We start from the raw sequence: 14,201 nt of genomic DNA, 5'->3' as shown, positions 1-14,201 counted from the left end.
CCACAGACACTTTTGGCTGTGGGTGTGTGGTGTTTCACCCCACAGACACTTTGGGCCGGCTGGGTGTGTGGTGTTTCACCCCACAGACACTTTTGGCTGTGGGTGTGTGGTGTTTCACCCCACAGACACTTTGGGCCGGCTGGGTGTGTGGTGTTTCACCCACAGACACTTTGGGCTGTGGGTGTGTGGTGTTTCACCCCAGAGACACTTTTGGCTGTGGGTGTGTGGTGTTTCACCCCAGAGACACCTTTGGCTGGCTGGGTGTGTGGTGTTTCACCCCACAGACACTTTGGGCTGGCTGGGTGCTGCAGCTGGGCATGTGGAGAGAGCTCCAGGCCTGCAGGAGCTCTGGTGGTGCTGGGATGGAGCTTCCCCCCATAACAGAGGCTGCTCCTCAGGTTTCCCTGTGGCAGAGAAGCTTTAAGGCGATGGTGAAGGAAAGGAGTGGGTTCTGATGGAGGGTTTGGATGCAGAGCTTTATTCAGGCCCACAGGCCTCTGAATGCAGCACCAACTCCAACAGAACTCCCTGGGCCCGTGGTTGCTGCTCCTTTAACCCGGGAGAGAGGGGCAGGGAGCCACCAAGCAGGGACAAGAGGGGAGGGACAAAGGGACAAAGGACACCTGGATGGCCCAATGTCCCCCGGGGGTAGAGGGCATCCTTTGGATCTGCCAATCACACCTGGAATGCCAGGACTGACAGTCAGTGCTGGGAGGGGAAAGGAGAAATAACACACCTGGGAGGGAATTATCAGGGAGGGACCCTGGTTCTGGGGTAAACCTTGCAAGCACACCGCAACAAGCAGCAGGGTGGAACCCCTTTTCCAGTCAGTTTGAGCAGACAAATGTGTGTTGTCCCCCTCTCCACGAAGCCCCTCTTTGCTGTTTGCCCATGCTGGGTGTGCAGATCAGTGCACAATGCAGCCCCAGGCGAGCTGGGTGATATTTGTCAGCCATCAGGATTAGAGGGGAGGCACAGCCCGGCGGTGCAGGGCTCCTGAGCAATCCCAGAGCCGTGTTTGGAGAGGACAGAGCTCTCTCTGCACAGATACCTATCTCTGGGGCCCGTGGAGGGTTGGAGGAGCCGCTCTGCCATGGCTCTGCCTTGCTGGCACATGCTGCACATACCTCCTCTGGGGCAAATTCCTCGCGCAGGCTTCTCAGAGACAGTAAGAAAACCCTCTAGGGCTGTTTCTGTGTGTTTTTCAAAAAATTATTTTTTTAATATCCATCCTGCTTTTGCTTATCTTGGTCCAGCCCCTCCAGTGATAACAGAGGCTCAGCCCTGGCCGTGGCATCCCGGGGAGGAAAGGCTCAGCTCTCTGACACAGCGCTGGCTCAGAGTGGATTTTAATCTCCTTTTTTCTAGAAGAAAAGGCTGTAGGTGCCAAGCCAAAAGGGCAAAGTGATTTGCCCCGTTGAGGTATCATGTTTCTGCTCTGATTTATGGCGAGGGGAGAGGCTTCTGAGTCATCCGTTCCAGGAACTGCTTTATTTTGGTAACGGAGATAATTCTGCTGGTTTTTAATCAATGTGGTGTCAGTCAGCAAATGTGTGGGATGGGAACCACAGCTGGCAGGGCTGCGGCTGACCAGGGACTGGGACTGGGAATGATCAGGGATTGGGAATGACCAGGGACTGGGGCTGGGAATGATCAGGGATTGGGGGTGACCAGGGACAGGGACTGAGGCTGGGAATGACCAGGGACTGGGCCTGGGACTGACCAGGGACAGGGACTAGGTCTGACAGGGGACAGGAACTGACCAGGGACAGGGACGATTGCTGACTGGGGACATGGACTGACCAGGCACTGGGGCTGGGGTCAGGGACTCTGATTGACCAGAGACAGGGGGTGTGACTGACCAGGGACTGGGGCTAGGGGATTACCAGGGACAAGGACTGACCAGGGACAGGGATTGGGGCTGACCAGGGACAGGGACTGACCCAGGACTGGGGCTGGGGTTGACCTGGGACTGGGGCTGGGGCTGGGACTGACCAGGGAGAGAGAATGGGGCTGCCAAGGGACTGGGGCTGACCAGGGGCTGGAGCTGACCAGGGACAGGAACGGGGATTGACCAGGGACAGGGAGTGGGGCTGACTAGGGACAAGGGACAGGGACTGATGAGGGACTGGGACTGACCCTGGACTGTCGCTGACCAGGAACTGGGGCTGACCAGGGGCAGGGACTGGAGCTGACCAAGTACAGGGACTGACCAGGGGCAAAGACTGGAGCTGACCAGGGACTGGGATTGGGACTGACCAGGAACTGGGGCTGCTCAGGGATTGAGGCTGGGCCTGGAGCTGACCAGGGGCAGGGACTGGGGCTGACTAGGGACAGGGATGATCAAGGACTGGGGCTGGGGATGACCAGGGACTGGAACTGACCAGAGACAGGGACAGGGGATGACCAGAGACTGGGACCAGGGCTGACCAGAGACTGGAGCTGGGGCTGGGATTGACCACAGGCTGGGACTGACCAGGGACTGGGGCTGGGCATGATGAGAGATTGGGGCTGGGGCTGACCAGGGAGAGGGACAGGACCTGCCAAGGGACTAAGGCTGACCAGGGGCAAGGTCTGTGTGTGACCAGGGTCTGTGTGTGAGCCATGGGGGCCGCAGGCTGCTGGGCCATGCAGTTGTGTGTGTGGCACAGTGGGTGCCCCATGGCCAGGGGCAGTGGGGCCGGCAGTGGGGCGGCCTTGCTGGCCCCGGGCAGGCCTGGCTGTGTTTGTTCAGGCCCTGTCTGTCCGTGTGTGTGGCTGTGTGTCCGTGTGTCTGTCTGCAGGCAGGGCAGCCTCAGTGCTGTGTCCCACGGGGACAGGGCCTGTCCCTGTGCTGGCCCTGCTCGGCCCGGCACGGCTCAGTGGCCAGGCTGGCCCCTGCTCGGGACACAGCAATGGCTTTCCCACACTGCCCCAGGCCCCTGCGAGTGTCAGCAAGTTCTCCTTTGTTTTCTGTTCTTTCTCTGAGCTAACGAGCGTTCTCTGATTTTCCTTTCTCCTTTTATTTTTTTTTCCTCTCAGTGTATTTTGGCCTGCCCACAATTGCCCTGGCTGTTCAGGAGGGGGAGAATTCCTGTTTCCCTGAGTCAGGTTTGGGCAGCAGAGCTGGCTTTGCAGGGCTGGGTGATGCTTGTTCAGTGCATGGTTTCCCATGTGTGTTCACTGCTGGCCACGCCAGGATTTGGGGTCGTTTTGTGCTGTTTCCCTTGGGTTTGGGAGTATCCCTTTTCCCCCAAAATGAGGATTTTGTCCTCCTGTGACAGTGCTGCTTGATGCCCTCTGGCTTTTGGCTGGCAGCTCGTTCTGCTGATGAGTTTCTGCGTGGCTCCTGGCAGCAAAGGCATTTTGATAAGTGGTGTTTTCAGGGGAGCAGGAGCACCATCCCCCTGGGCAGCCTGGGGAGCTGTTTGCAGGGCACAGCTGGCTCTGACACAGCCCCAGAGCCCCCCAAAGGCACCCAGGGCCCACCCAAAGGCACCCAGAGCCCTGTGAGGGCACCCAGAGCCCCCCCCAAAGGCACCCAGAGCCCTGTGAGGGCATCCAGAGCCCTGTGAGGGCATCCAGAGCCCCCCAAAGACACCCAGGGCCCACCCAGAGCCCTGTGAGGGCACCCAGAGCCCCCCCCAAAGGCACCCAGAGCCCCCCAAGCCCTGTGGGGGCTCCCCAGGCCCTCAGAGGATGGAGGCAGCACAAATCCCAGCACAAATCCCAGCAGCACCGTCAGGGCAAACGCTGCCCTGGTACACAGGGGAGAGACAGGAAGGATGGAAGAACAAAGGAAAAGTTCTAAATTCTTCCCCCATCACTGTATTATATGGTGCTAAGAGTGCCCATCATAAAATCTCTGCCTCTGTGGCAGCTGCTGGAGCTGAAAAAGTGAAAAAGTGAGTGAGGGGTGAATTGAACCTGTGAAATGCACTCTGTGCTCATTGTGGGGAGCAGCTCCACATCTCTGCATTATTCTCAAATGCAGAGTGCTTTGGTGTTTAAATTGGGTGGTTTAACTCTCCCCCTGGTCCTTTCCTGGTCCCTGTCGTGTCCCCTCGTGCCTGGTGGCTGCAGGACAGGTGCTGGCACCACGGGGCTCTGTTCCCTCAGCTGTGGTTTGGTGATGGCCATCACAGACATTTATATAATAATTTATATATTTATTAATCAGGGGATCCACGGTCGGCACCATTGGTGTGAGCCTCCTGGGGGCACCCAGAACCTCCCTCTCTTCCAGCTGGGACTGACAGCAGCTGGGACAGGGGCTGGGAGTGAAGCTAGCACTCCCTCAGAGCCCTGGAGCTGGGGTGCCTGCGTTCTGCTGTCCCTGTGTGGCACAGAGAGCAGGGTTGGTTTGTGCGAGCAAACTGGGTTTGTTCCCTGCTGTCCCTGTGTTCTTCTGTCCCTCTGTGCAGCACAGGGAGCAGGGTGGGTTTGTTCCCTGCTGTCCCTGTGTTCTTCTGTCCCTCTGTGCAGCACAGGGAGCAGGGTGGGTTTGTGTCAGCAGGGTGAGTTTGATCCCTGGAGCTGGTGTCGCTTTCTCTACTGTCCCCTTGGAGCTGGTGGTCCCTGTGTTCTGCTGTCCCTGGGGAGCACAGAGAGCAGGCTGGGTTGCTGTGAACAGATCAGATTTGATCCCTGATGTCCCTCTGTGGAGCAGGCTGGGTGTCAGCAGGTCAGGTTTGTTCCCTGGAGCTGCTGTCCCTGTGTTCTGCTGTCCCTCTGTGGGGCACGGAGAGCAGGCTGGGTGTCAGCAGGGTGGGTTTGTGTCACCAGGCTGGGTTGGTGTCACCAGGCTGGGGTTGTGTCACCAGGCTGGGTTTGCTCCCTGCACACCCCTCTGGTGCTCCCACACCCTGTCAGTGCTGTCTCCCTGCCCGCCGTGCTGCAGGAGCTGCTGTCCCTGTATTCTGCTGTCCCTCTGTGGGGCACAGAGAGCAGGCTGGGTGTCAGCAGGGTGGGTTTGTGAGCAGGCTGGGTTTGTGTCACCAGGCTGGGGTTGTGTCACCAGGCTGGGTTTGTGTCACCATGCTGGGTTGCTCCCTGCACACCCCTCTGGTGCTCCCACACCCTGTCAGTGCTGTCTCCCTGCCCGCCGTGCTGCAGGAGCTGCTGGCCCTGCCCTGCTGCAGCTCCCCGGAGGCTCCCACTGGATTTGGCTCCCTGGGTGGACACCAGAGCTGGGCTGAGCAGCCTGACAGCTCCTGGGCTCTGCTCTGCAGCCCCACAGCAGCTGAGCACCCTCCCTGTGCCACACTGGGCACTGCTGGGAGCGGCAGCAGCGCTCATTAGGAAATTAACACTTGTTCATTAGAGCAGCCGGGGCCAGCACAGCAGAGATGGGGCTGCTGGTGGCATTTCCCCGGGGCTGCTGGGGACACTCAGGAGCCAGGTGTGCTCAGGAGAATGGGGAAGGCAGGGAAGCCACCTCTGGCCTTCCCCGGGCACTGCTCAGCCTGGTCTGAGGGGTTTGCTGCTGTCTCGGGTGGGAGGAGGCAGAGATAAGAACTGATGCTGGCAGAGGTCACTGAGTCCCAGGATTGGGTGGGAAGGGACTTTAGGGTCATCTTATCCCACCCCTGCCATGGGCAGGGACAGCTGCCACTGTCCCAGGCTGCTCCCAGCCCCATCCAGCCTGGCCTTGGGCACTGCCAGGGATCCAGGGGCAGCCACAGCTGCTCTGGGCACCCTGGGCCAGGGCCTGCCCACCCTCCCAGCCAGCAATTCCTCATTCCCAATGGGCCAAAATCTGTCCCTGCCCTCTGGCCCTGGGAGCCATTGCCTGGCTGCTGTCCCTGCCTGCCTTGTCCCCAGGGGCTGTGCAGCTCTCCTGGAGCCCCTGCAGGCCCTGGCAGGGGCTCTCAGGTGTCCCTGGAGCTTCTCTGGTGCAGCTGAGCAGCCCCAGCTGTGCCAGGCTGGCTCCAGAGCAGAGGGGCTCCAGCCCTGGCAGCAGCTCCGTGGCCTCCTCTGCACTGGCTGCAGCAGCTCCAGCTCCTTGTGCTGCTGGAGCCAGGGCTGGGGCAGCTCTGCAGGTGGGCTCTCACCTGAGCCCAGGGGCACAGGGGCAGGATCCCTTCCCTTTTCCTGCCTCTCTCCCATCCCATGGGATCTCGTGGGATCCTGGCTTAGCTTGGGGATGAGGCACAGCCCGGAGCACCACAAAGGCCGTCGCTCTTCTTGTGAGGAAAAACAGAGCTCTTTCTTCTCTTTTTTCCCCCTCATATGTTGCGTTTTTGCTTCCAGCGCTTCAAGAGCTCTACTAATTATTAATAATTAGGCTGACGAGGCAGAACTTGGTTTCTTTCCACTGCGTCTGCAGCGAGCCAAGGAGCTCAGCGTGGGAGCTCACCCTGGGTCCTGCCCAGCCCCACCGGGGCTCAGCACCCCGGGGTTCTGCTGGCAGAACCACAGCAGGGTTGGCTGGGATGGGTCCCCGGGACCACCCAGCCCCACTTCCCATGAGACTGAGTGGCAGAGAGCTGAGCAGGAGGGTTTGGTGGGAAGGGTCCCCGGGACCCTCCAGTCCCACCACCATGAGCCTGGAGTAGCAGAAAGCTGAGCAGGCTTTTGGGGCTGGGGCTGGGTTTTGGGGCTGGGCTGGGTTTTGGGGCTGGGCTGAGTTTTGATGCTGGGGCTGGGGCTGTGGGCTGGATGCTGGGGCCACCATGAGGTGCCAGGATGGGTCTCACAGCCACCACAACACCAGCCCTATTTCACACAGTTCCCCTTGCCAGCAGGCGATTTTGGTTACTTTTATTTGGTTTTGGTTACTTTTATTTGGTTTTTTGTCATCAGGCTCTCTCCCAGAGCGCTCTGCAGAGACGCGGGTCTGCAGTGCAGGTGGTTGCCCACAGAGGAAAAGCCCCAGTGCTGCTGCAGCCCCTGGTTGCTCAGCGGATCCCAGGTTGCCCTTGAGCCTTGCCGTGGTCCTCAGAGCCCCCAGAGCAGCTCTGGTGGTGGCTTCAGCAGCACCCTCTCCCTTTCCATGGTGGCACCTTCTCCCTTTCTGTGGCCTTGCAGTTGGGGCACCTTCCCGCTCCTTCCTTGCAGAGCCCCAGGATTTATCCGCATCCCTGTTCCCTTCCTCCCTGTCTCCCCACCCGGTTCTGCCCCCTGGTTTGCCCCTCTGGTGCCTGCCCCGCTCCCTGACAGCGCCAGCAGCTCTCCCTACTGGGTCCTTGCGTGCCAAAGCCAGCATTGGATAATTGCTGGGTTGCACAGAGGCTGTAATTATTTCTGTTTCCCGACTGGAGGAGCAGGCAGCGCTTGCCAAGCAGCTCGGTAGCTGCTGGCAGATGCTCTGGGAGGGTATCCCTGCCCTGCCCACATCCTCCCTCTGGTGTGCCTTCGCTTCAGCTGCGAGCTGGCTCCCTCCCCTTATCCCCTCAGCGCCGCCGTTCTCATCCACCCTCAGCACAGGGTGATTGCTCAGCCTTCAATCTTTTCCCTGCTATTTCTTTATTCTGTCTTTTCCCTGCTATTTTGTTGTTCCTGTTGACTTCTGCCAGGGAGCATGAGGGTCCCAGCAGCACTGCCTTGGGAGCACAGGGCATAGGACCAGGCTGTGAACCCTCTGCCAGGTCAATGGAGCAGCTCTGGTGATCAGGGGTCTATCAGAGACATCGTTCTGGCATGAAGAACACAACGGGAGCAGATCCACAGTTGTTTTATTTTACTTTATTTAATTTTAATTATTATTTTGTACTATTGTTTAATTTTAATTATTATTTTATTTTTATTTATTTTGTTTTAATTTTTTATTTTACTATTTCATTTTCATTATTATCTTATTTTAATTTGTTTTGTTTTAATTATTACTTTATTTATTTTATTTTATTTTAATTTAATTACTATTTTATACTATTATTTCATTTTAATGATTATTTTTTTATTTCTATTTTGGTTTTGGTTTTGTTTTAATTTTTACTTTATTGCATTTTACTTTATTTTATTTTGATTTATTATTTCATTTTCATTATTATCTTATTTTAATTTGTTTTGTTTTAATTATTACTTTATTTATTTTATTTTATTTTGTTTTGTTTTATTTTATAATTTAATTGTAATTATTATGGGTTTTTTGTTTAATTTTTTTTTTATTTTAATTTACTTTATACATTTTTAAAATTTATTTCATTTAAATTATTATTTTAAGCTATTTTTCATTTTAATTGTTTTTATTTTATTTTATTTTATTTTATTTTATTTTATTTTATTTTATTTTATTTTATTTTATTTTATTTTATTTTATTTTATTTTAATTTAATTTCAGTGTTCCTCCTCTGTGCAGTGCTGGGCCCAGCGGGTAACCTGGGGCCTCCCTGTGCAAGGTCGGCCCCTGTGCAGCCGGGTGGTCCCACAGGTCCCCCTGGCCTGAAAGGACCCTCAGGGGGTGGCACAAGGGTGAAAATGGGGTGCATCAAGGGGTCAGGGGTGTTGGGAGCAGGATGGGGGCCAGGCTCGGGCAGGAGAGGTGTCCTTGTTCCTCTAGACTCACCAACAGCCTCAGGGAGACTGAGTGCACTGAGAACCCTGTGCTGATCACCTGGGAGGATCAGCCCGGCTGTTCCCTCCTGCTTCAGACACTTTGTTCAGTTCTGCTCCCAAATGAGGTGAAAACCACAGTGGGAAACTAAAGTGCTTTGAGGGCCCTGAGCTGTCATTCCCCAGCTGGAGCAGCTGTGAGAAATGGTCCCTTGGCCTTGGCCACCTCTGCATGGCCACCTGCCGCCAGACAAGGACACTGTCAGGGAGATGCCCAGCACTGGGCACCTCTGGTTGGGGCACACCCTGGGCCCAGCAGTGCTGGTGTTTGCCCACAGAGGCGAGGCTCTGCCCCTCCGAGCTGCCAGCGGCTCCTTCCTGAGCCTCTGCAGCTCTGAGAGACTCCTCTGGGGCTGCTTAGGGAGCTGTGGGTACAGCCCAAGGGCAGAGAGATTTGGGAGCTGGGATCTGGGCCTGGGCTCCAGGGAGCTCTGGGATCTGGGACCTGGGATCTGGGCCTGGGCTCCAGAGAGCTCTGGGATCTGGGATCTGGGATCTGGGATCTGGGACTGGGCTCCAGAGAGCTCTGGGATCTGGGCTCCAGAGAGCTCTGGGATCTGGGCCTGGGCTCCAGAGAGCTCTGGGATCTGGGATCTGGGATCTGGGCCCGGGCTCCAGAGAGCTCTGGGATCTGGGCTCCAGAGAGCTCTGGGATCTGGGCCTGGGCTCCAGAGAGCTCTGGGATCTGGGATCTGGGCCTGGGCTCCAGAGAGCTCTGGGATCTGGGCTCCAGAGAGCTCTGGGATCTGGGCCTGGGCTCCAGGGAGCTCTGGGATCTGGGCCTGGGCTCCAGAGAGCTCTGGGATCTGGGATCTGGGACTGGGCTCCAGAGAGCTCTGGGATCTGGGCTCCAGAGAGCTCTGGGATCTGGGCCTGGGCTCCAGAGAGCTCTGGGATCTGGGCCTGGGCTCCAGGGAGCTCTGGGATCTGGGCCTGGGCTCCAGGGAGCTCTGGGATCTGGGCTCCAGAGAGCTCTGGGATCTGGGCCTGGGCTCCAGAGAGCTCTGGGATCTGGGCCTGGGCTCCAGAGAGCTCTGGGATCTGGGATCTGGGCCTGGGCTCCAGAGAGCTCTGGGATCTGGGCCTGGGCTCCAGGGAGCTCTGGGATCTGGGCCTGGGCTCCAGAGAGCTCTGGGATCTGGGCCTGGGCTCCAGAGATGGCTCACCCTGCTGCCACTGCTCACCCAGCTGCTCTTGGGTCCACACGCACCAGTTACAGGTTCTTAATGCCTTAGTGGGGGAGAAAACAAACTTTATGTCCTTCATATGTAAATATGTGTATATCTACCTGTTCAGCTGTAATTTCAGAGAGCCCAGGATGGCATCCCCAGGGCTGCTGCCACCATTTGCTGTGGGACCTGAGTTCAGGGGGTGCCACATCCTCGCGGACACTTCTGAAGGCTTTCTGCAAAAAATCTCCTTGTTTGCCTGAGCAGATCTGGTTGTTACCTGCTGGAAAGGGTATAACTCAGGTTGCTATACCCTCGAAAGGGTGTAACTCTGGTTGCTATACCCTGGAAAGCTCCGTGGCTCTCTCAGCTGCAGGGAGTGTTTGCACCCTCGTTTCTGTGCTGGTTTTGCTGTGTGCTTTACCTGGGCAGTCGCTGACATGACACATTGTGCATGCAGCCACTGCAAATTGCTCTGTAATGTTTTCAAGAAAATCTTTTAAAAGAAAAAAGTAAGGGCAGCAAAGGGGAAAGGAAGAGTTGCAGCTCTCTGCATCTTACAAATGGGAAAGGGAAAATTAAGCAGCTGAAAAATGCTGGTGGTGCTGCATGCCTTGGGAGGGGATAACTGATGATCCTCTCAAAGGTCACGGTTTCGTTCATGGTCAGCCTTCAGCGAGCTGTTATGTGGGCAAGGCACGGGCAGCACCGGCATCAAATGGATTCTCTCCTCTCCTCTCCTCTCCTCTCGTCTCCTCTCCTCTCCTCTCCTCTCCTCTCCTCTCCTCTCCTCTCCTCTCCTCTCCTCTCCTCTCCTCTCCTCTCCTCTCCTCTCCTCTCCTCTCTTCCTCTCCTCTCCTCTCCTCTCCTCTCCTCTCCTCTCCTCTCCTCTCCTCTCCTCTCCTCTCCTCTCCTCTCCTCTCCTCTCCTCTCCTCTCCTCTCCTCTCCTCTCCTCTCCTCTCCTCTCCTCTCCTCTCCTCTCCTCTCCTCTCCTCTCCCTCCTCTCCTCTCCTCTCCTCTCCTCTCCTCTCCTCTCCTCTCCTCTCCTCTCCTCTCCTCTCCTCTCCTCTCCTCTCCTCTCCTCTCCTCACCTCACCTCACCTCACCTCACCTCACCTCACCTCACCTCACCTCACCTCACAGGGCCATGGGGTGCTCAGGCTCTGCCCCAGCCTGTCCTGGTGCTGGGACAGCAGGGGACAGGGGACACGGGGCAGTGCCACCAGCCCTACCCTTCAGCATTGTCTCGGGGTGCCGCGGAAGGGAAGCGAGGCAGGGGCTGAAAAATGTAGCAGTGATAATTATTTAATCTCAAGCAAAAAAGCCCTTCTGCTTTGATACACATCTCTGGGCTGCGCTTTTCTACACTGCTTGGAAAGTCCATGGATTTCTCACCCCATTTAAAACATTTTATTTCTCTCTGTGTGTGTCCTCAGATTCACTTCCTCCCTGTGTTGTGCTGAAGGACCAGACTCAGAGCGAGCCCTCTTAGAAAGTCTGTTGATTTCTCACCCAGTTTAAAACATTTTATGTCACCTGTGTGCTGGGGTCGGGGCAGGAACAGGCGAGAGGCAGGATTGTAGCAAAGGCAAAGAAGTTTTTAATCAAAAGAACCATGTGGTTTTTATAGAGTGGTACAATAGATTCTATTCTTTTGGCTAACTAACAGAAACATCTTTCTCGCACACTGTCCTTGAGAGGAACAGAAAAATAAAGTAGAAAAACACCACCTGCAAATTGTTTATAGTCAACAGGTTATCACATCTTTCTCACAAGCCACTGTGAGAAACACTTGCCGTTTTTCTCCCTCTGTCCCATGGAATCCACAATTTTATTTCTCCATCTGTGTGTGTCCTCAGGTTTATCTCCACTCTGTGTTGTGTTGAAGCACCAGTCTCAGAGCGAGCCCCTTTGGAAATTCTGTTGATTTCTCACCCAGTTAAAAACATTTTATCTCTCTCTCTGTGCATCTTCAGGTTTATTTCCACCCTGTGTTGTGCTGAAGCGCTGGGCTCAGCGGGAGCCCCCTTGGGAAGTCTGTTGATTTCTGACCCCCTTGGAAAGTCCATTGACTTCTCACCCCGTTTAAAACATTTCATTTCTCCGTCTGTTTGTGCCCTCAGGTTTATTTCCTCGTTGTGTCATTTTGAAGCTCAGAGCAAGCCCTCTTGGAAAGTCCGTTGATTTCTCACCCCCTTGGAAAATCCATTGATTTCTCAACCCGTTTAAAACATTTTATTCTCTCTCTCTCTCTCTGTTCTCAGGTTTATTTCCACCCTGTGTCGTGCTGAAGCACCGGGCTCAGAGCGAGCCCCATCCCCAGTCTCCAGTGGGTAACCATGAGGCGCCTGGTCTCCCACAGCCGTGTTTCCAACCCGGAGCCCCTGGGGCATTCCCGGCTTTTCCAGTGACAGGAGCAGAGGAGCGGGAGGAGCGCGATGGCCGAGAAGTGCGACTGCCTGGCCAGCATGTACGGCTACGACCTGGGCTGCCGCTTCGTCAACTTCCGCCCGCTGGGCTTCGGGGCCAACGGGCTGGTGCTGTCGGCGCTGGACAGCCGCAGCTGCCGCAAGGTGGCCGTCAAGAAGCTGACGCTGGGCGACGCGCGCAGCGTGAAGCACGCCTTCCGCGAGATCAAGATCATCCGCCGCCTCGAGCACGACAACATCGTCAAGGTCTACGAGGTGCTGGGCCCCAAGGGCGCCCGCCTGCGCGGCGACTTCTTCAAGTTCAACGTGGTGTACATCGTGCAGGAGTACATGGAGACGGACCTGGCGCGGCTGCTGGAGCAGGGCAAGCTGGCCGAGGAGCACGCCAAGCTCTTCATGTACCAGCTGCTGCGCGGGCTCAAGTACATCCACTCGGCCAACGTGCTGCACCGCGACCTCAAGCCGGCCAACATCTTCATCAGCACCGAGGACCTGGTGCTGAAGATCGGCGACTTCGGCCTGGCCAGGATCGTGGATCAGCACTACTCGCACAAGGTGGGCAGCGCAGGGCTGGCCGGTACAGGAGGGCAGCACTTGTGGGGTGATGTGGCTGGGCTGTGATGGATCCTCCAGGGGAACTGGTCCTGGAGCCTCTTTGGGCAGCTGTGAGGCCTGCTGGGTGATCACTGCTGGTGGCCACTCTGCCTCAAGCCATGACGCGTGTCCAGGGAGTCACAGTTTGGGTGGGAAGGGACTCTTAAAACTCATCCAGTCCAACCCCCAGCAATGAGCAGGGACACCTTCCACTGGAAGGAGTTGCTCAGAGCCCTGTCCAGCCTGGCATTCTGTGTTTTCTGGACACAGCCCATGCACTGAGCTCTGCCATAGTCCCTGGGGCTCTGCAAAAAGGACACAGGAAGGGATTGAGTGCCCTCAGCTGCCTCGCATTGCTTCATACTGTGTGTATCAAACACACGCTCAGGTATTGTGCTCTGTCTCAGCAGTGGACTGTGGGGAGGCGTGTGTTTGCTTGCTTTACCAAGTGACTAAGCTCTGTGTTTCTTGCTCTGCTGCTGCTAAAAAGCACAAGGTGCTGGGAGCACGTGGAGAGGGGCCCTGGAATGTCCACTCCCACTCTGCTGGGCTCTGTCCTTGCTTCGCTGCCAACCAGCTTCTCAAAAACCCAATTTCGTTTGGATTACATTCATTTAACATAGAGGGAGAGGAGTGGGTCTTTGAGGCACAGCCAAACCCTTTATCTGAGGTCTGGATCCAAATGACACACGGAGTTCTCTGCTTTTGGCACTCAGTGTATCAGGGAGGAACAATAACATGAGCGGCCGGGGCAGTGCTGACAGCGTGAGAGGGAGGGATAAGGGGTGACAGGGCTCTGTGACACACAGCCCTGGTGCCAGTGGATCCTGAACAGACCTGCAGATGTGAAGTGCAGGTTGCCCTCCAGGCTGGACCTCCTGAGCGGTGCAGGAATGTGGAGGAGGCTCCATCAGCCTGGGAGAGCACAAGGCCACGGTGAGGTCTGCAGCTGGATTCTGGCTAAAGCCGCTGTGTGGTGTGGTGTGGTGAGACAGAATCTGTTTTCTAGAGCTGGATGTGTCCGTGGGCCCCATGGATCTGTTGTTGTACAGCAGATTTAACAGGTTTAAATGCACTTTGCATTTCCCAGTGGGCTCCTGCCCCTCGCTCTGGGAAGGGAGGCGTGGAAGGGGAGGCAGCAGAGGATGGCAAAAAGACAATCTTGTGATCCTGAGCTGATTTATTCTGGATATCAGTCTGGGCTGTGGGGAGAAACAGAGCCTGGGGAGAAGGAATGAGGCTGCAGGAAGCAAGCACAGAGTCCCTGTCACTCTGCCTGCCCTTTCTGTGCTCCCTTCCTCACTCATTATTTATGGCCCAGCTCAGGAAGAGGCTCCCGGCTCTTCAAACGTGTGATTTGTTTGTTTAAAATCAGGTAACTCCCAGAGAACACCCCTGCAAACGAGGCAGGCTACATGAACACAGAAAGTCTCTGATTTAAGGGACATCGTGCTGTCAGGGACTGCGGGATCAGGG

At 56.0% G+C, this 14,201-nt stretch overlaps 1 protein-coding gene across 3 annotated transcripts in view; it reads left to right on the top strand.

Moving 5' to 3' along the window:
* MAPK4 (mitogen-activated protein kinase 4) overlaps positions 1-14,201 on the top strand; it is a 67,718-nt gene that overhangs the window by 20,037 nt on the left and 33,480 nt on the right. For 2 of the 3 annotated variants that reach the window (XM_064736016.1, XM_064736015.1), the window contains exon 2: positions 11,967-12,686. In XM_064736016.1, coding sequence (XP_064592086.1) covers positions 12,141-12,686 — 546 coding nt within the window. In that variant the 5' untranslated portion in view covers positions 11,967-12,140. Of the gene's footprint in view, positions 1-11,825; positions 11,878-11,966; positions 12,687-14,201 lie in introns of those variants that run through there. The other variant, XM_064736017.1, reaches the window with a different exon arrangement.

Source organism: Zonotrichia leucophrys, chromosome Z (genome assembly GCF_028769735.1).
Source record: "Zonotrichia leucophrys gambelii isolate GWCS_2022_RI chromosome Z, RI_Zleu_2.0, whole genome shotgun sequence".
Lineage (NCBI taxonomy): Eukaryota > Metazoa > Chordata > Aves > Passeriformes > Passerellidae > Zonotrichia > Zonotrichia leucophrys.
Note: the sequence above shows the minus strand (reverse complement) of the source record. Positions and strands in the feature narration are given on the sequence as shown.